This window comes from Mesoplodon mirus, assembly GCF_964341445.2.
Source record: "Mesoplodon mirus genome assembly, chromosome: 9".
Taxonomy (NCBI): domain Eukaryota; kingdom Metazoa; phylum Chordata; class Mammalia; order Artiodactyla; family Ziphiidae; genus Mesoplodon; species Mesoplodon mirus.
Genome location: NC_138985.1, coordinates 109,191,401 through 109,213,374, shown reverse-complemented (window position 1 = coordinate 109,213,374; position 21,974 = coordinate 109,191,401). Strand labels below are relative to the sequence as shown.

The following is a 21,974-nucleotide window of genomic DNA, read 5'->3' as shown; positions in this document are numbered from 1 at the left end:
TTCAAGTGGGTTGATGGTTATCTGGCTTGATATTTTAGATGATAATCCTGCATCGGCTGAGAAAATGGATTGGCTAATGTCTAAATTTTAAATTACGTACATCTATTGTAGGTAAATAGAGCTTATAAATATTGACTCCATTAGAGACATAAAGTTGAAGTAGACCAGTGATCATGGAAGAATGGACAGAGAAAGCAGTCGAAGTGCTCCCCACATCAAGTCCCAGATGGCTTCACAGGAGAATTCTATTAAACCTTCAGTGATCAGAGAATCCCAATTTTACTTAAATTATCCCAGAATATAGGGAAATAAGGTAAACCTTCAAATTCTTTCTAAGTAAATGTAACTTTGAGCTGCAAATCTGACAAAGATTCTACCAAAAAACTACAGATGGGGCTTCCCTGGTGGCGCAGTGGTTGAGAGTCTGCCTGCTGATGCAAGGGACATGGGTTCGTGCCCCAGTCTGGGAAGATCCCACATGCCGCAGAGCAGCTGGGCCCGTGAGCCATGGCCGCTGAGCCTGCGCATCCGGAGCCTGTGCTCCGCAACGGAAGAGGCCACAACAGTGAGAGGCCTGTGTACCACACACACACACACAAAAACCCAAAACTACAGATGAATCACATTTATGAATATCAATACAAAATCCTAATAAAATATTAGCAAAAACAGAATCTGAAACATTTTTAAAAGGGTTACAGTATAATCAAGTGGGATTTACTCTAGAAAACTAGAGAGAGGGGGGATGTTCATTAAGAGGAGAATTATGAACATAACTCACCGATAGCCATTCTCAGTAAAAACATTCTGTAAAATATGAATTGACACATACTTTCTTATCGATTTCTCTACTCATCCTGAAAGCCAGCAACTTACAATGGGGAAATACTTTCTCACTAAAACTAAAACCATCTTCAACTCGCTTTCCCATGGTATTTGAGAAATTAGTCAATGCAAAGAGAAGAAGTAATTATAGGAACGAGAATTAGAAAAAGAACAACAGGGAAGGCCAGACAGTACACAATATTGTAAAGCCCCTTAGAGTATTGGTGCATGAATAGAAAGACCAGTGGGAAAATCAGAAAATCTAGAGAAACACTCATTTGCATAGGGAAATTTAGTATATAATAAAGGCAACATCCCATATCAGGGAAGAGCAGATGGACATTATAATGAGAAGTATTGGAATAACTGAATAATCATTTGAAAAAGTGTTAAAATTGGATTCATTCCTCATACCAACCCAAGAAGTGTTCCAAATGCATCAGATATTTGTTAAAATATTAAACTATGAACTATTAGAAGAAAACAGAAAAATTCTTTCAAAACCTGAGAGTGAGGAAAACTTTTCTAAATTGAACTCAAAATACAGATGCATATCTGCTCTGTAAACACGTTCATAGCAATCAGTTTTTTTCAATGATCAATGTAATAATAAAATATTCTAAACAGATCAGTATAAAGAATTTTGCCTCTGCTCATATTTATCAGCTAGAAATAATTAACTAAGGCAAATTAAATCATTATCAAAAATGATAAGAATTGTACCTGCATATCCAATATATTGAGTGCAACTTAGAATTATTTTTAATGTATTGCATTAGAAGGGAGTAATAAGGCCTTAGGACTCCAAGTACAGGTTAATTTGTAACAATTTTCTCTTTTCACTTCAAGCTTTGTCACTGGACTAATATATGTGGTTCCTTATTATGTTTTCATTACTCAGCGATTTCACAATTACCAGGAAAATAAGTTAATTCTTTGTAGGTTTTTTTTTTTTAATTTATTTTTGTCTGCGTTGGGTCTTCGTTGCTGTGTGTGGGCTTTCTCTAGTTGCGGCGAGCGGGGGCTACTCTTCGCTGTGGTGCACAGGCCTCTCATCGTGGCGGCCTCTCCTGTTGCGGAGCATGGGCTCTAGGGTGGACGGGCTTCAGTAATTGTGGCTCATGGGCTTAGTTGCTCCGCGGCATGTGGGATCTTCCCAGACCAGGGCTCGAACCTGTGTCTCCTGTATTGGCAGGTGGATTCTTAACCACTGCGCAACCAGGGAAGCCCCAATTCTTTGTAGTTTTAAACAACAACAACAACAAAATACAGATGCAATATGGAATCCAACTGATAAATTTGACTTCCAGATTCCAGTTACATGTCAGGAGCTTAGAAGTCACTACTCCATCCTAAGAATAAGTGGAAAACTGAACAGACTGAAAAAACAACTCTTCTTAAATCCTTAAGAGATCCTTTGAGGACACAGGGCAAACTGCTGCCCCCAAGACTGGAGGACAGACAGGCAAATGCAGGGAGTCCTGGCTTTGCAGAGCAGAGACTCACCATGGGCAGCAGTGCTGGGCAGGAAGCCCTGAACTGTGATTGATGAATTGCTCAATGGCCAACCTGGAGTTAAAACTCCAGGGGGACCCAGTCATGGGGGGTGTCACCACACTTTTGCGAGTTTCACTTCTAAGAGCTCCACCAGGTTCTCACAGTAAATATTGAGAAAAAAAAATCCCCTGTTGCTTCCAGCAGGGGGAGAGGCAAAGGAACCATTTGGAAATAGAGCACAGCATCTTGTTCTTCTCAACAAGGCCCGCCCTCAGGGGAAGCCAGTGAACCAGAGCCTAACCTGCAGGGGTTTTATCAGAGCCTAACTAATCTGGAGGAAGAAAAATCTACAACTACAGTCAGCGCTAAGCCTTTCATGTAGGAAAAGGGAAATACCCACCTCCAGACCACTGGAACCTTACTGTCCCACCTAAGTGGGGAGAAAAAAACTGAAAAACACTTGTGAGGTTCACAGTCCAGAGGCAAAGGCTCGCTAGAACTGAGATATAATCACAGGACTACAGAATACGTCTCCTCCCCCACCCCATCACCCCATTACTAAAGGCTTCTTTACAGCAGTTCTTGTTCCTGTCCAGCTAACAAGAAAAATTACAAGGCGTACTAAAGAGCAAAACACATAATTTGAAGAGACAGAGAAAGCACAGAACCAGACATGGTAGGTGTCGACTGAACAAAAATGCACAGTCTAAAAGTTGAGAATTCTGTTTCGTTTGAGGAAGTACTGAGGACTATAGCTGGGGAGACAGCCTCTCAGATAGTTCTGAGGAACTGCTCCAAAGACGCAGTGGAGGAGCCTGGAGATATAGGAGTTTTTGTTGAAAACAAAACAAAACAAATATGTAGTCAAACATCAAAAGGTTACTGCTAGTCACACAAAAACCAGACATCTCAAGTTAGTGATGTAGTGCTATTCTATGTCTGGGAAGATGCAAGAGTCTGGGCTCACTGAAACCATTCCTTTGATATGCATCTTAGCTATCTAGGGCCAGGATCCTGCTTTCCTCTATTCTGAATTCCCCTCAGGGCCCACTGTCCGGGGGCTGCAATGCTGATGTCTTGATGGGCAACATTCATGTTTATAGAAATGGAAGGCAAGACAGGAATCTTGGTATTATTAAGCCAGGAATTTAAAACAACTAAGATGAATATGTGCAGACTCTAATGTAAGAACAGATGAGCCATGTAAGCAGAGACATGGAAATCCTAAGAAAGAACCAAAAGTAAATGCTTGAGATCAAAAGCAATCTAACAGAAATGAAGAATGCCTGTGATGGGCCAATTAGACCAACCAGATTATAGTCTTCAGGACCAGTTTCTACTCAAAGAAACCAGGGATTCTTGGAGAAATGACTGATTCAAAGTCTGAGGCAGGAAAGGCATGAAATGACCTGAGATCATCTTATAGGACCTTTTTTTTTTTTTTTTCCCCATCCTGATTCAAACAAACTAAACTGTAAATAAATTATGAGATAATCCTTGAAATCTAAACTCTAATGAAAGGATATTTGATAAAATTTAAGATTTATAGTACATTTGATACTGTGGTTATGTTTTTTAAAAATCATCTTTCTGTTTTAGATATGCATACTAAAATATTTACAGGTAAAATGATACAATGTCTAGTATTTGCTTCAAAATAATCCACGGTTGGGATGGGAAGTAGGTTGGGATATACAGGAAACATGAATGGTCAAGAGTTGATATTTGTCAAAGCTTGGTGATGGATATATGGGTGTTTATTATACTATTCTTCTGTAAATGTCTGAAATGTTCTACAGCAAAAGGTTTAAGATGTATGTATGCCTTTGCAACCACTACTGAGTATATACTATATTCCACACACTCTGATATGCATGTTTCATAGGAATATTTACTCCTTATAAATACTCTAGGGTGAAGGTAGTATTATTATTCTAATGTTATAGGTAGGGAAACTGTGGTTCAAAAGTACTGAGAAACTTGCCCAAGGTCATGGTGCTAAAAGGTATTGGGCTGAACAGGGATTTGAGTCAAAGGCTGTCTGACTACCATGCTCACTCTTAAGCACTGCACACTACGGCCTCTTCTTGTTCCTTCTTGGACCCATCATTCTACACTTTATATCAGGTCAGAGGCGGATCAGGGGAAAATAGTCCACAGTCTTTCCCAAATGGTAAACTGTTAGCAAGCCTGTCATTAGGGAAGGCAAGGAGGAGGGTTCACATTTCACAGATCGTTTTTCTCTCTCTTCCATCTTGGGAAGCCAAAGGTGGGAGTCATAGTCAGGGGGGGAAAAACATTTAAAAATGTTTCTCCAGTGGTTCTTGGAAGATCTAGAGGGCCTCCAGGTGAAAGAAAGGCTGCAAAGTGAAAAAGGCATGTGTTTCAGAAAAGAACCAACTTACACTGTGAGTCCAGATCCACCACTTCTAGAACATTCCTTCAGCTCCCTGAGGTTCAGTTCCCTCTGCTATGAAAAGGGACAATAAAACCAATCTTGCAGGGTTGCCATGAGGCTTTCGTAGGATAGAAACCTCTATAAAGATCTCTTACGTTGCCTAGAGCATGGCAGCCACTCAATAAAAAGGTAGCGCTACAAAGTGCATTGAAATATAGGAAAACCCGGGAAAGAAACATAACTGAGTGACTGAGAGACACACTGCAACTTAGAGATTCAGCTGGATTTACAGGTTATATTCTTTCTTCAGAGTAGCTAATCCTCTCCCTGTAGCACCCCCTCCTGCACCCCATACCTTGCACCTAGAGGGACACAGCCTCCTTCTTGTGAAGTGTTGGATGAATCCAGATGAGAATTCAGTGGGCAAGGTTCTAATCTTTCCTTGTCCACCTCTACGAGCCTTGGAGAGTCACCAGTACTCTGGAATTTGATTCTTTTTCAGGGAGTAAAGGGAGTTAGAGTGGATTTAATGGAATGGTCTCTAAATTGCCTTCCAGGTCTGAAGGTCTGCCTTGGGGACACTAACTACCTATTAAAGGAAAACAACAGGTTTCCAGGTAAAACTATCACAACAGCCACCGATTAAAAAGTGCACTATTTTTTTTAACTTTTTATTTTATATTGGAGTATAGCCGATTAACAATGTTGTGATAGTTTCAGGTGCACAGTAAAGGGACTCAGCCATCTATATATATGTATCCATTCTCCCCCAGACTTCCCTCCCATCCAGGCTGCCACAGAACACTGAGCAGAGTTCCCTGTGGTATACAGTAGGTCCTTGTTGGTTATCCATTTTAAATATAGCAGTGTGGACATGTTGATCCCAAACTCCCTGAATATCCCTTTCCCCCACGCTTCCCCCCAGTAACCATAAGTTTGTTCTCAAAATCTGTGAGTCTGAAAAAGTGCACTATTAAGACAAGGTCAGCCCATCCTAACAAAATTGTAAGTGTACAATACATTACCCATCCCCCAGCCTCTGGCAACCACCATTCCACTCACTGAGTCTATGACTTTGACTATTTTGTATATACATGGAATCATACAGTATTTGCCTTTCTGTGACTGGCTCACTCCACTTAGCATAATGTCCTCACATTTCACCTATATTGTCTCATATGGCATATGATTTCCCTCTTTTCTAAGGCTGAATAATATTCCACTGTATGTAGGTACCACATTTTTTTATGCACTCATCTGTTGATGGGAATTCAGGTTGTTTCCACATCTTGGCTATTGGAAAGAGTGCTGCAATAAACATGGAAGTGCTAATATTGCTTCAAGATCCTGATTTCAACTTTTTGGATCAATGCTCAGAAGTAGAATTGTTGGATCATATAGTACGTTTATGTTTAACTTTTTGAGACACCTCTAGACCTTTATATGGTTAGATGTCACCTTAAATGTTCTTATCATAAAAAAATAAAATTAAAAAAATCTAAAACCATGATGTAGTAGTTATAGCAATGGCTATAGAACCATAGGACCAAGAGGCCAACAGATCACAATACTATATAAGAGAGAAGAGAAAGTTATCAAGATGAAAAAAACCCCCCCAAAAAACCCAATGCATCAACTGGGCAAATACCACTGAAAAAATGAAAAAGGAAGAAGTTAGTCAAAATGTGTGTGTGCATCTATACACATGTACACATGCATACATGTATATGACACATAAAATGGAATCCAATCACAGTAGAATGTAACCCAAAGTAGAGAACATTCCCACAAGTGCTTTACACTATGAAACACTATCATAAGAACACAAACTCAAAAACAAAAACAAACTCCCAAGAGAAGATGGTAGAACAAAGATTCCTGTACACTAACAATGAAAAAACAGAAAGAGAAATTAAGGAAATAATCCCATTTACCACTGCAACAAAAAGAAAAAAATACCTAAGAAGGCAAAAGACACCTAAGAAGGCAAAAAAAAAAAATACCTAAGAAGGCAAAAGAAGGCAAAAAAAAAAAAAAATACCTAAGAAGGCAGAAAACTATAAGACACTGATGAAAGAAATCAAAGACGACACAAACAGATGGAGAGATATCCCATGTTCTTGGATTGGAAGAATCAACATTTTGAAAACAACTATACTACCCAACACAATCTACAGATTCAATGAAGTCCCTATCAAATTACCAATGGCATTTTCCAAAGAACTAGAACAAAAAAGTTACAATTTGTATGGAAACACAAAAGACCCTGAATAGCCAAAGCAACCTTGAGAAAGAAAAACGGAGCTGGAGGAATCAGGCTCCCTGACTTCAGACAATACTACAAAGCTACAGTAATCAAGACAGTATGGTACTGGCAAAGAAACAGAAATATAGGTCAATGAAACAGGATAGAAAGCCCAGAGATAAACCCATGCACCTATGGTCACCTTATCTTTGACAAAGGAGGCAAGAATATATGCTGGAGAAAAGACAACCTCTTCGATAAGTGGTGCTGGGAAAACTGGACAGCTACATGTAACAGAATGAAATTAGAACACTTCTTAACACCATACACAAAAATCAACTCAAAATGGCTTAAAGACCTACATGTAAGGCCAGACACTATAAAACTCTTAGAAGAAAACATAGGCAGAACACTCTTTGACATAAATCGCAGCAAGATCATTTTTGACCCAGCTCCTAGAGTAAAGAAAATAAAAACAAAAATAAATAAATGGGCCCTAATTAAAAGCTTTTGCCCAGCAAAGTAAACCATAAATAAGACGAAAAGACAACCCTCAGAATGGGAGAAAATATTTGCAAATAAAGCAACTGACAAAGGATTAATCTCCAAAATATACAAGCAGCTCATGCAGCTCAATATCAAAAATAACAAGCAACCCAATCAAAAAATGGGTGGAAGAACTAAATAAGCATTTCTCCAAAGAAGACATACAGATGGCCAACAAACACATGAAAAGATGCTCAACATCACTAATTATTAGAGAAATGCAAATCAAAACCACAATGAGGTATCACCTTGCACTGGTCAGAATGGCCATTATCAAAAAAATCTACAAACAATAAATGCTGGAGAGGATGTGGAGAAAAGGGAACCCTCTTGCACTGTTGGTGGGAATGTAAACTGGTACAGCCACTATGGAGAACAGTATGGAGGTTCCTTAAAAAACTAAACATAGAAGTACTATACGACCCAGCAATCCCACTGCTGGGCCTATACCCTGAGAAAACCATAATTCAAAAAGATACATGTACCCCAATATTCACTGCAGCACTGTTTACAATAGCCAGGACATGGAAGCAACCTAAACGTCCATTGGCAGATGAATGGATATAAAAGATGTGGTACATATGTACAATGGAATGTTACTCAGCCATAAAAAGGAACAAAATTGGGTCATTTGTAGTGATGTGGATGAACCTAGAGTCTGTCATACAGAGTGAAGTAAGTCAGAAAGAGAAAAACAAATATATATTAATGCATATATATGGAATCTAGAAAAATGGTACTAATGAACATATTTGCAGGGCAGGAAAAGAGACACAGAAGTAGAGAGTGGGCCTGTGGACAGAGTGGGGGAATGGGAGGGTGGGACGAATTGAGAGAGTAGCATTGACATATATATATTATATATATATTATATATATATTATATATATATTATATATATTATATATATTATATATATATAATATATATATTATATATATATATATATTACCATGTGAAGTGGGAATATGTAAATATTTTTACCAGCAGTAAATATTTTAGACTTTGCAGTCACTATCACTCAGCTCTCGTGTTGGAACACAAAAGCAGCCCCAGATCATAGTAAACTAGTAGATGGGTGAGGTAGCTATGTTACACTGAATCTTTATTTACAAACAGGCAGCAGGCTCTATATAGCCCTTGGAGGGTAGTTTGGGCACCTTTGCTCCAGAGTCAGAATTTTCCATATATCATGCCAGAAAAAAACTTTTAAGTGTTAAATTTTATAAAAACACTAACCATTTGTCTACATTTTGCAATAAATATTTGTCATTAAAATAGGGGCATATTGTTGAAAACTCAGTAAAATAGAGAGCAGTTTGAGAAGAGAATAAAAATTATATATAGTTCCACTCCCAAATTAGAGGCTATTTAATATGAACATCTTACCTTATTTTTGTGTGCCTTGTTTTTTCAACAGTAATATATTAATGATTTTATATCCTGATTTTTATACCTAACGTTATATCATAAAGAATTCTTATAACAATTAAAACCTTTGTAAGCATAGAAAAAGAAAGGTCTGTCCTATTGAATATGAGATGTATGGACATCACACAAATAAATCTCTGAGCTTCTCCTCCTACAACCTTTCCACTCTCACCCAGGCCCCCTAGCTTTTGCTCTATCTTCTCGCCCCTCTCTCCCCCCAGCCCACTCACAAGTTCCATTGGCCCTCTTCTTGGCCAGTCACATTCTCTTGCAAAATTGATGAGATCTCAAGTTCTCTCCAAGAAAACTATCTGAACTGGTATTTGCTTTCATTTAAAGAAAAGTGTGTTTGCTCCTTCTGAAATCTCTGACCACAGAAGCTTGGATTGGGTGCAGCCCATGAAGACAACATTTTGTATTTAAGCAGAAAAAGAAAGTGTTGCCTGGTAATTTGATTGGTGCTTCAGGGTTGCCTAGCTGAAACCTTTACCTCCATGCACCTGCTGTACTACTGAGATTCCCAAAATCTTAGTCATTGCTTTGGATTTTAGTGTCGCCTCCAGAAAACCCTGTGAAATGGCCCCAATTTTTAAAAACACAACTACAGCTGATTTACAATGTTGTGTTAGTTTCAGGTGTGTACTAAATTGATGTATATATCAGATTTTCAGATTCTTTTCCATTATAGGTTGTTATAAGATACTGAATAGAGTTCCCTGTGCTATACAGTAGGTCCTTGTTGTTTATCTATTTTATATGTAATAGTTCACACCTGCTAATCCCAAACTCCTAATTAATCCCTCCCTCCACCCACTCTGGTAACTCTGTTTTCTTTGCCTGTGAGTCTATATCCGTTTTGTAAATAAGTTCAATTGTATTTTAGATTCCACATATAATTGGTATCATATATTCGTCTTTCTGTGACTTACTTCACTTAATATGATAATCTCTAGGTCCAACCACGCTGCTGCAAATGGCATTATTTCATTCTTTTTTATGGTTGAGTAACATTCCACTGTATGTATGTATGTATGTATATATATATATATATATATACACCACATCTTCTTTATCCATTCATCTGTTGGTGAACATTTAGGTTGCTTCCATGTCTTGGTTATTGTAAATAGTGCTGCTATAAACATTGGGTTGCATGAATCTTTTCAAATTAGAGTTTTTGTCTTTTCCAGATATATGCCCAGGAGTGGGATTGCAGAATCATATGATAACCCCATTTTTAGTTTTTTATGGAAATTCCATACTGTTTTCCATAGTGGCTGCACCAATTTAGGTTACCATGAACACTGTAGGAGGGTTCCCTTTTCTCCACATCCTCTCCAACATTTGTTACTTGTAGACATTTTGGTGATGGTGAGATGGCCCAAATTTTTCTCCTCAGCATAGTATATGCTCTGGTCTGCTACTGAGGTCCACCCCCACTGCCATTTCAGGACTGGAGCCCCCAGCCTCCCAGCTGATGGAGTGTTGATGGTGGGTAACTCACAGTTGACCCCCTCTCCATAACCTTGAGGCATCCCCTCAGGATTACTCTCAGCTGAAGAGATTCAGCTCCTCCAAGATCGTCCCCCCATCCCAGGGCAGTCACCTCTTCTGACTGGTCGATGTAGAGGTATAAAGGCCCCAGTTTGGGACAGCTCTGTGCCGCCATCGTAGCTCCAGTCCTGGTAAGGCTGACCGAGGCCTCTGCCGTGACTCACTGCAGCCCAGTGTCTCCTTCTGCCCAGTCCTGCTTCCTTCACTCTCCCGCAGGTTTGGATCCCAAGAGCACCCCTGAATGAATTTCACGCCTGCACATTTTCATCTCAGAATCTGCTCCTGGTCAACTCAGCCAGTGATGCCCATCGAAGCACACAGTGGAATCTTCCTCTCTGAGTTGGGTGGGAAGCGGGGAAGAACTGGGGAGAAGGGGTCCTGGCTTAGCATCGGGGGCACCCAGCTTGTGGAACGTAGGGCTCGGGGCATTTCCCGGTGACTCCATCGTATGAGATTGTTTTAGTCCTTCTGGAAGCTGGCTATACTTACAGGTGTATTTTCATCTGTACTTTAGAACCAACTTCTCTAACCAGTATAAAAAAAGAAAATTACGAGGACCTTTAAAAAAATCGGCGTTGAATTAAATGCATCAGTACACCCAGGAAGAATGTATTGACATTTTCATGATAGTGTTCTTTCCTGGCATGTTGCATACACTTGCATTTTCTGGTCTATGATCTCGTGTGTGTTCATTAGTCACTTTCTTCTTTTTGTTTTCAATTTTAAGTTTTTGTGCAGTATAGTATATTTTAAAAATATTTATTTATTTATTTTCCTTATTTTTTTTGGTGGGGGGCTGCTGCATCAGGTCTTAGTTGCAGCACTCAGGATCTTTATTGTGGCATGCGAGACCTTTTCATTACAGTGAGCAATCTGCTTGGGTTTCTCTCTAGTTGCAGTGCGGGCTTCTCTCTAGTTGTGGCGTGTGGGTTTTCTCTCTCTAGCTGTAGCGCGCGGGCTCCAGGGCGCACGGGCCCTGTAGTTTGCGGCATGCAGTTTCTCTCGTGTGGTGCGCGAGCTCAGTAGTTGTGGTGCACCGGCTTAGTTGTCCCACAGCATGTGGGATCTTAGTTCCCCGACCAGAGATGGAACCCGCGTCCCCTGCATTGGAAAGTGGATTCTTTACCACTGGACCACCAGGAAAGTCCCCGCAGTATAGTATTAATAGAGGAAAGGGCTCATATATGTTTACAGTTCACTAAATTGCCAGTTGTCACAAACTGAACACATCCAAGTAACAGGCACTCAGCTAAAGACACAGAATGTTGTTGGCACCCCAAAGCAGGGGTCCTCAACCCCTGGGCAGTGGACGGGTACCAGTCCACAGCCTGTTAGAAACCGGGTGGCACAGCAGGAGGTGAGCAGCGGGCGAGCGAGCGAAGCTTCACCTGCCGCTCCCCATCGCTTGCATTACCGCCTGAACCATCCCCCCATCCAATGGCATTACTGCCTGAACCATCACCCCACCCCTCCCTGTCCGTGCAAAAATTGTCTTCCAGGACACCGGTCCCTGTTGCCAAAAAGGTTGGGGACCGTTGTCCCAAAGGCCCCCTTATGCCCTGTAGGGGTGATCTCTGGCTGAACTTGTAATAGCTTAGATTACTTTTAGCTGCTCTTGTACTTTATATCAATGAAATCATGCACTATGTATTATTTTGTATCTGGCTTTTTTTTGCTTACCATTATGTTTTGAGATGTATCTATATTGTTACATGTATCAATAAATTGTGCATTTTCGTTCCTATATACTATTCCATTGCATGAATATAACCCAATATATATGATTTATAATATGAAGATATAATTAACCCCATTAATTTGGACCATACTGTTTTTGCTTTTTCATTTTAAAACCATTTTTTTAGCTATTTTATTTTCCAGGCTTTATTGGACTATAATCGACAAATTTTATGTACTGAAGGTATACAACTTGACGATTTGATATATACATTGTGAAACAGTCACCACAATCAAACTAATTAACATATCCACCACCCCACGTAGTTACCATATTCCTTTCTTTCTTTCTTTTTTGTGTTGAGGGCATTTACACTGTTTCCAGTTTTTGCTATTCTGTGTATCCTGCTATAAATATTGTAGACATTACCTTTTGTTGACACACACACACATTACTGTTGGATATGCACCCTGGGGTAGATTGGTGAAGGTTGACTATGTGTATGTGATATTCAGGTGTCCGAGATACTCCAAAGAGTTTTCCAAAGTGGTTCTACTAATATACATTTTCACTAAACGTGGGAGATTTCTGTTTGCTTCATACCCTCAGAAGTTTCTCAAAGTTTTCTTTATTAGATTTTGTTTACACAATTTTAAAGTTTATTCTCAGGTTTTTTATTTTTTTGTTGTTGTTTTAAAAGTCATAAGTTATACCTAATTGGCTATTGTTTTGTATGTTAGACAGTTTTTATGGTTTTTATTTAATTTTGCATCTATCAATTTACTAAATTCTCCTATTGTTTATAGTAGTTTATCAGTTTATTCTCTTGATTCTTCCCAGATATATAATCATAGCATCTACAAATAATGATTATTTCGCATCCATCTTTACTTTTTTTTTTTTTTTTTGTGGTACGCGGGCCTCTCACCGCCGTGGCCTCTCCCATTGCGGAGCACAGGCTCCAGACGCGCAGGCTCAGCGGCCATGGCTCACGGGCCCAGCCGCTCCACGGCATGTGGGATCTTCCTGGACCGGGGCACGAACCCGCGTCCCCTGCATCGGCAGGCGGACTCCCAACCACTGCGCCACCAGGGGAGCCCTCACTTTTACATTTTTTATACATACAGCTTCTTTGTCTTTTATGGTTTCAGTATATATTTCCACTAGAAAGATGTTTAAAATAGTGTTAGTGAACATTCTAATCCTCCAAACCACCATTAAACCTCCAAAATCTTTATCAAAATCTTTTTGTCAATAGAATACACTCCCTGAGAAATCATTTGGTTCCAGCTCTTTACAGTAGTTCCAGGAAAGAAAGGTGGGAATGAAGTATTCAAGTAACTAGAAAAAGTTCTTCAAGGCCAGAGCATAGAAGGAAAGAAAGATCCTGTGATAAAATGAGGTGGGAAATGTGGGAAGTGACCATACTTGGCCTGAATCACCTAAAGGGGGAGGAGAGGAGGTAAAGCTTAAAAAAAAAATTGTGATGCTCACAGCCCAGGAACACAGACCCACTGTAAGAGTGAGATTCAATCCCAACATGATGCTTCCCCTCCTTCACTCCCTACCCCACATCAGCAGGCATCCAGTATGAAAACAGTGAATTAAAGCTGAGAGAACAGCAAGGCACGAGCTCTATTTAAGAAGGGGTTTTAGGGAAACCCACAGACAATGGGGGAGACAAAACAAGGCACTAGAGGAAACTGAAGCCTCTAGCACCTACAGCTACAGGAAACATTAAACACAGCTCGTAGCCAGATCAACATCAAATCTCACACCATAGGCCTATTCACCTCCATTCCTAATACCTGACACATCATGTCTGGCTTTCAACAACATTACAGGGAGTGCTGAAAGGCAGGAGAAAACACACAAAGCAAACATTAGAACCAGACTCAGATGTGACACAGATTTTGGAATTTTCAGACACAGAATGTGTGTGTGTGTGTGTGTGTGTAAGTATACACACACGCATGTAGAGAGACTTATAAAGAATTGGCTTGCGTGGCTCCTGGTCCATGGGATTATGGAGCTGATGAGTCCCAAGGGGTAGGGTCAGCAAGCTGGAGACCCTGGACACCCAGTGGAGTGGCTGAAGAGGAGCCTGGGGGAGGAAGGGAGACAATGAATATCTGTCATGACCAGGAAGGCAGAGGATGTCTGCAGGAAGTGGGTGATTCTCAAAAAAGGGAGGAGGGGCTTCCCTGGTGGCGCAGTGGTTGAGAGTCCGCCTGCCGATGCAGGGGACACGGGTTCGTGCCCCGGTCCGGGAGGATCCCACGTGCCGCGGAGCGGCTGGGCCCGTGAGCCATGGCTGCTGGGCCTGCGCGTCCGGAGCCCGTGCTCCGCAACGGGAGAGGCCCGCGTATCGCAAACAAAAACAAAAACAAAAAAAAGGGAGGAGGTCAGTAAAACATCATTCCCCCGGTGCAACATTTTCTGAGAGATCTGCTGCTTTGCTTTAAGCCTCTGAGTTCTAGCTGTGCGAGTTCAGAATAAAAATAAGAACAGTACGCGTGTTCTTGTTTTTCCTATGGCTGTTATCACGGCTGCAGAGGAAATGCAGCTGGCAGAGCTTTCTGAGTCGTGAGGGCCCGGCCTGGGTGTTCCCACCACTTCCTCTTCCCTCATCTCACAGCTCACGGCTGCGCTTTCAAGGGCGGTTCTTGAGCTGAGTTTTCAGATCACATTTTGCTGAAAACCTATAAGCTATGTCCTCTATGTATTCATACGCCTGGGACGCTTTCTTCTACCTTCTCCATTCAGCCCGCAATGTGGCAGCTCTAAAAAGGGAAACAAAGAAGTCACGAGTGCCCGCGACCCCGGAGGACACAGGACACGGCCATTCCTCCTGCCCAGCGGGCAGCGGGGCGGTAAGTCCGAGTGTGTGGGGACTGTGTTCTGTGTGTGATGTGTATTTGTGTGTCGTGTTTGAGAGTGTGTAGTGGGGATGGTGTGGGTAGTGTGTTTGTGTGTATGTGCGTGTTGTGTGTCTCTCTGTGTGTAGGTGAGTGTATGCGTGTTTTCTGTGTGTGTTGTAGGTATGTTTATACGTCTGTGAGTACGTGTGTGTGAGTGGTGTGTGTGCCTTATGTTCGTGTTTGTGAATATATATGTTCATGTGTGTCGTGTAGGTATGTGTGCGTTCGTACTTTTGTGAGTGTATATGTGTAAGTGTGTGTGTGTGTGTGTGTGTGTGTGCACGTGTGTCTGAGGTACAATGAGAGGGGCCAGGGCTAAGAAGTCGGCAGAAACTTGTACCCTTTGTGCTCTGCCTGGAATTCACTGCTTACTCCTGGGCAAGACGCTTCTGTGAGTTTCACTGCTTTCCTGAGAAACCTCACAAAGGTGACGTATCTGCTCCGTGTTGGAGACAAACACTGTGGCACGTGGCACACGTGTGATGCCCTGTCGGGCAGGGTGTAGGCCGAGGCGGCCAGGGGCCGGGCAGACGTGCTGTCTGGGCGCGAGGGTGGAGCGCAGGGTCTGCCTCACCCACCTGCCCTAGTCCCGGTCTGGCCTGTATCTTCTTCTCACCACCCTTCTCTTTAGAGGAGGAAGGAGGTTTCCTGGGTGAAGGGCTACCTCCGTTTCCATCACCTGGCCTGGTCACTGTCCCTGGAAAGTCACGAAACCTCCTGGGCTGGGTCCACTCTCAGCTGGCATGTTAGAGCTGACATCACTGAACCCCCAGTCCTGCGGCCACAGCCCCGCAGGTCCCCGGCCAGCCCCTGGGATCTGGCGAGGCCTGAGGTGTTGGGCCAGGTGAGCAGAGAGCCTTATCCCCCCAGGGATGCTGTGGCGACGGGTAAAGCTATGTCTATGGACACTCCCCCGGAGTTACCATCCCCTTCAACTCAGCCTCCATCTGGAGAATGTCATCTGACTGTGACTGTCTCTGAGTGTCCTACACATTCCAGAAAAGCAGTCATGGGGCCACATGGTTCCCTCCCCGTCCCACAGAGAATACCAAACAGATACAACATGATGGGCTCCTGAAACAGGGAACCGTGTTGGTCTGCGGGGTGGCACGGGTTGGAGGCAGGATATGCTGCTCACTCCTCAGAACGATGCGAGCTCCTGGGGGTGTGACACGGCCCTCCTTCGCAAAGAGGATGAAGAATCGCTCTACAGAAGGTCAAAAAATGTGTTGCAATCTCCTACAGGGAAGAGATGTCACGAACGTGTAGTTGTGGCCCAGCATTCACACCTCCAGGGACACTGAGGCCCAGGCAGTGCGACCACCTAGTAGCTGGCCTGGGGAGGAGCGCCGAGTCCCCCAGGCCCCCAGCAGGACCGGGACTGGGCCACACGTGGAGAGGGAGCCTGTCCGAGCCTGCCGTCCTCCTCACCACTCAGCTCTTGGCCTCTGCGGCCCTTGCTGCCAGGCTCTCCCCACAGATCATTCTAGCCCCATGAGCCCCTCACCAGCCCCTCCAGCAACTTCCTGCTCACGTCCCCCAAGCACGCTGGCCACTGCTCCCAGGACAGTATCTGTCAGGATGCATCCCTGATCCTTTCTCTCCATCACAGAATCACCCCAAATGGGGACCACAGTGCAGGGGGAGAAAGGAGGAAACAGGGTCCCTAAAGGATGTAGAAGGTGTCTTAGCACCCCCCCTCACTCCATCTGTCCCCCCCAAACCAATGCAAACAACTTCCTTTTGGCAAGAGAAAGGCAAAAGTCAGGTGCCTCTTAAAACTCGGTGGAAAAATCAGTAAGACCTATGATTATTTTTTTAGGAGGAAGAAGAATATGATGAACTCATTCTCCCGGAGAATCGCGAGGAAGGGCTGTCTCAGGATCCTATGCAAGGTGGGTCAGGAGGTAAAACATCTTTCCAGCAGACATGAACTTGAGAGAGGCATGGCCGGGGAAACTGTGAGGTGCAGGGGGCACGCTGGGAAAGGCAGTTGGGAAAGGCAGCAGGAGTTCCTCCTGTCAGAGATTTGCCCACCCGGCGGCCATGGAAGGGCGTTTGGGGTGGGCCTCTCTTCAACACGGCCAGATAGGAGGGAAAGGCCCCTGATGGGCGCAGTGCGCCGAAGGGGTGAGGGACGACACCAATGGCCCCTTCACTGAGGCTCAGGAGGGATGTGCTGAGTGGGTGTGAAAAATGACTCGCCCCAGGCCTCCACGTGGGCATCTTGCTGGCTCAAGTGTGAGAGCTCTCAGGGTCACAAGGGCTGCAAAGCACTAGCGAACAAGCAGGATGCACTCAGGTGCCCCCAGGACCGGGCTCCCTCCCCACAAAAGCTGTTGCATCAGGGTCAGGGGCTTAACTTTCATGGGCTCAACTTCACCATCTAGCCTGAGGAAACAGAATTTAGGAATATAGGGATGCCGGCAATCTATCCACTTTCCTGGCCAGAAGAATTGATTTGTGATTCATCATGCATTTCAACACGACGGATTTTTTTTTACTATAGGAACTTCAGTGACCTGAGCCATTGAGAGAAAGCCATATTAATAAGCTGCATAGGAAAATTACAATACAAATGCTGACACCTGATTTCCCCCCTTTTTTGCAGCAATCGAGACTAAGCATTACTTTAAAAATCTGGCTTTAAAGTCCAATGATGTGGGCACCTCCAGGCTTGCCCAGACAGGAGACCCCTGTCTCCCTCCAGCTTCGCATTGGAGGGTGGAGATGAACACTGCACCTTCCCTGCTTCTGTGGAACTCCCACCCATTCACTCAAATTCCTTTCAAGCCACCTGAGGGAAGCTGGAGGGAGCCAATATCATCCAGTCAAAACTGGTCGGTGGGTCAGCCAGCCAAGGGAGAAAGGCAGCAGAAACACGTTGCTGGGAGATTTGGAAGGAGGCGGTGCCAATCCTATTTTCAGGAGGCCGGGTCTCTGTCACTGAGACACATCAATGTCTTCAATGTGGAACAGACTTGGAAGCCGGCTGGGGTTTGGCTCTTCTCTATGTGCTCTGGCTCCTGGGACCTGCCAGGCCACGAGAAGGGAATTCCCTTCCTGCCCTCCAGCTCCGGTCATTTCTAAAAAATCTGGACATTGGGTTTCTAAGTGTTAGATTGGCATGACAAAGCTTCTCTCAGCTGATGGCTCTGACGTTCTGCTGGGTGAGAATGTCCAGCCCCAGCTCCAAGGATGTAGCTTAAGAATGTGACCCCAGTGTGCTGCAGAGCTGGGGGTCGGGCTGAAAAGAACCCACCCTCACAACACTCCTTGCTGGGTAAACTAAAGGTAACGTGACGTGGTCGGTGACGTCAGGGAGAGGACCGACACAGAGGCTGCGTGCTTTCAATTTCACCACTCTTCCTGAGAAGGGTCTCCAATCAGAGGTACTCGAGGAAGCTCAGGGTCCCAGTTCATGATGGGGAGATTCCCACATAGGTGACCCTGAGAAGAAGTTTCAAAACCTAAACATAAAATGTAGCTTTCTACCATATGATCCAGCAATTCCTCTTCTGGGAACATAGCCCAAAGAATTGAAACAGATATTGAACATATGTGCACTAAGGTTCATAGCAGCATTATTCACAATAGCAAAAAGGTGGAAACAACACCAAAGTATATATAGATATAGATATGGATATGGATATATAAATATAGATATAGATATAGATATAGATATAGATATATAAATATAGATATAGATATGGATATATAAATATAGATATAGATATAGATATAGATATAGATATATAAATATAGATATAGATATAGATATAGATATATAAATATAGATATAGATATAGATATAGATATATAAATATAGATATAGATATAGATATAGATATATAAATATAGATATAGATATAGATATAGATATATAAATATAGATATAGATATAGATAGATATAGATAGATATGAATAAACACAATGTGGGCTACATCTACAGTGGAATATTATTCAGCCTTAAAAAGAAGGGAAATTCTGACACAAGCTGCAATGTCGATGAACCTTGAAGACGTTATGCTAAGTGAAATAAGTCAGACACAATAGGGCAAGAAATATTGCCTGATTCCACTTATATGAGGTCCCTAGAATAGTCAAACACATAGAGACAGAAAGAATAGGGTTATCAGGCGTTAGGGGGAGGGAGGAATGGGGCGTTAGCGTTCAACAGGGACAGGGTTTCAGTTTGGGAAGATGGAAAATTCTTGAGCTGCACAGTGGTGATGATTGCACAATAGGAAGCTACTTAATGCTACACCTAAAAATGGTAAATTTCATGTTATGTATATTCTCCCATAATTTTTTTCTAAAAGTTACAAAAAGAGAGAGGGAAGTAAGAACGTGAGCCTAGGGCGTGTCTCAGATGCTGATGCCGGTCTTCCCTTCTCCTGCCCCACCCCCACCCTGGACATTCTGCCCCTGGTGAGGCTAAAGTGGGTGGATGGGCTCTAACCCCGGTCTCCCACCTTCTCTTGATGCTTCCAGGGCTGAGGGAGGATGAAGGGACCCCGCAGAGGCTGAGGCTCATCCTGGTGGGAAAACCCGGAAGCGGGAAAAGCGCAACAGGAAACAGCATCCTCGGCCAGAGAGTGTTCGAGTCCAAGGTCAGCGCTCGGCCTGTGACCAAGGCCTTCCAGCGGGGGCGCCGAGCGTGGGCGGGGAAGGAGCTCGAGGTCATCGACACCCCTGACATCCTGTCCCTGGGGGCGGCGCCGCAAGGGACCGCTCGGGGCGCCTGCGAAGCCTTGGCCTTCTCCTCGCCGGGGCCCCACGCGGTGCTCCTGGTGACGCAGCTGGGCCGCTTCACCGAGGAAGATCAAGAGGGGGTCAGGCGCCTCCAGGAGCTCTTCGGGGCGGGCATCCTGGCCCGCACCATCCTGGTGTTCACGCGGAAGGAAGACCTGGACGGCGGCTCCCTGGAGGAGTACCTGCGAGAGACCGACAACCGGGAGCTCGCCAGGCTGGACGTTGTCTGTGAGCGGCGACACTGTGGCTTCAACAACAGGGCGCAGGGGGCGGAGCAGGAGGCCCAGCTGAAGGAGCTCATGGAACACATCGAAGGCGTCCTGTGGGAACACGAAGGCCGTTATTACAGCCACCAGGCTTACCGTCAGTCCCAGCGCGACGTCCTGCTCCAGGGAAAGCCGGCGGGGCAGGTCCCCCAGGGCCAGGGCTCCGAGGAAGGGGCTCAGTGAGGAGTCCTGGTGGCAGGGACTGTGTCGCATCCGGAAGGAATCTGGGCACACTGGCACACAGCTCCTGGGGAGGCCGCCCATCTGAGACGCGCTGGATTTCACGCAGCCACAGCTGCTTCCGGCCAGCCTCCCTCGGCCCCGGAGTCTGGCTTCCAGCCCCTCACTTGCTCTCTCCATCCCACAAGTCACTGACCCTCCCAGTGTCCAGGGCAGGGTCTGGGGTGGCGAGCGGTGTGCGGGCTCCTGAGTTCCCAGGTCCTTCATCACACCTTCCAGGACACGCGGGCCTTCCCTCCCCTGTGCCCCTCCATCCTCACGTCTCCTTGGCATTCCGAGTCTGCAGTAGAACACCGATAGGACCACAGCTTCCTGCGGGCAGGCGCGTGCCTCGTTCGTCCATGTAACTCCCACAGCATCCTGGCCACTGGAGTCACCGCTTAAACGTCGATGTAGCAAATCAGTGTGGGATGTTGACCGGGTGCCTCTGCATCTCTTGGGCTGTGTCCTTGCCCGCTAAGGGGGCAGGCATGATGACTTTTAAGGCCCTGCGCCATGTGGGGCAGGACAGGCACTGGGCTGGGGAGGAGAAAGCAAGTAGAAACGGGAGGGGTCGAAGGCGCAGCCCTTTTATTCACTCTTGAAAGAGGCCACCCAATTGCAGCAAAGGAGCCCTGTGGGAACCTCTTGGTGGGATGATGAGCAGAGCGGGGCAGGGGTATCCAGGGGGCCAGGTCTGGTCAAGAAATGGAGCCTAGACCTGGCTGCAGGGCATGGAGGCCCCCGGAGGTGCGAAGTGGGCTTGGGCACAGTGGAGCACTTCCCTGAGGCAGACTCGGACTAGGGAGGTCACACACCTGTTATTGCCCCTTGTGGTGTCTGCCGTCTGGCCGTCCGGCCGTAGAGAACAGAGGCGATGTTCAGCCCCGCCTCTGCTTCACCTGCAACCACTTCCCTTCTCCCTTGAGAGTGGGGAGAAAGTGTGGGTGGGGTGTGTCTTGGTGTGTAGGTGGGTACATAGAATGGGGGGAGACAGAGAAGAAAGGGAAGCTGCAAAGAAAGGAAGCAGGTGAATGATGTAAGACGTCCCAGGGAGCAGCCTGCCGGGCTGATGGGGAGAGCCCCGCAACACGCGGCTGTCATCTTCTCCAGATGCAGCGGACTCCTAAGAAAGGTTAAGCATTTCTTTTGCTAAAAGATTCAGACAAGTGTCTCGAGGCAGAACAGAGACTTATGTTGGTGACGCTTAAGATAGCCTTTGTGCCAGACCGTTTATTAAGTAGGTGATCCGTGTCCCGCTGAACTGGAACGCAACATTTATCATATGTTAATTTTTCATATTCCCTAAGATATCTGTCAGGATTTTCGATTCTGTTCTTGTCTTCTGACTTTTCTACTCCTGCATGAATAAAACATGGATTTGATTAGAGTGGCTTTGATTATAATGTGACACACCGATTTCCTCCCCAGTCTCCATTTTTGTATTTCCTTTGTTATTTTCAGGCATGTATTCTTCTGTGTGAAAGTTAAAATCGCTTTGTTTAATTTTCATAAAAGAATCTTGTTGGGATTCCAGTTGGAATTGTCTTACATTTATGTATTAAATTTAGGAGGATTGGAAGTAAGATAAGTCAGAGAAAGACCAGTACTGTGTAATATATATCACTTATATGTGGAA

The 21,974-nt window shown here is 44.4% G+C and overlaps 2 protein-coding genes across 2 annotated transcripts in view; one reads left to right on the top strand and one right to left on the bottom strand.

Annotated features, from left to right (window-relative positions):
- Window positions 1–581: 581 nt before the first annotated feature.
- ZNF775 (zinc finger protein 775) overlaps window positions 582–21,974 on the bottom strand; it is a 180,727-nt gene continuing 159,334 nt past the window's right edge. The window contains exon 4 of the transcript XR_014294953.1: window positions 582–609. The gene's annotated coding sequence lies outside the window, so the exon portion shown is untranslated. The remainder of the gene's footprint in view (window positions 610–21,974) is intronic.
- On the top strand, window positions 14,845–21,871 carry GIMAP6 (GTPase, IMAP family member 6). The gene is made up of 3 exons (XM_082632016.1): window positions 14,845–15,046; window positions 16,917–16,989; window positions 19,590–21,871. Exons 1-3 carry the CDS (start codon window positions 14,885–14,887, stop codon window positions 20,297–20,299), a joined length of 945 nt encoding a protein of 314 aa, XP_082488142.1. The 5' UTR covers window positions 14,845–14,884; the 3' UTR covers window positions 20,300–21,871.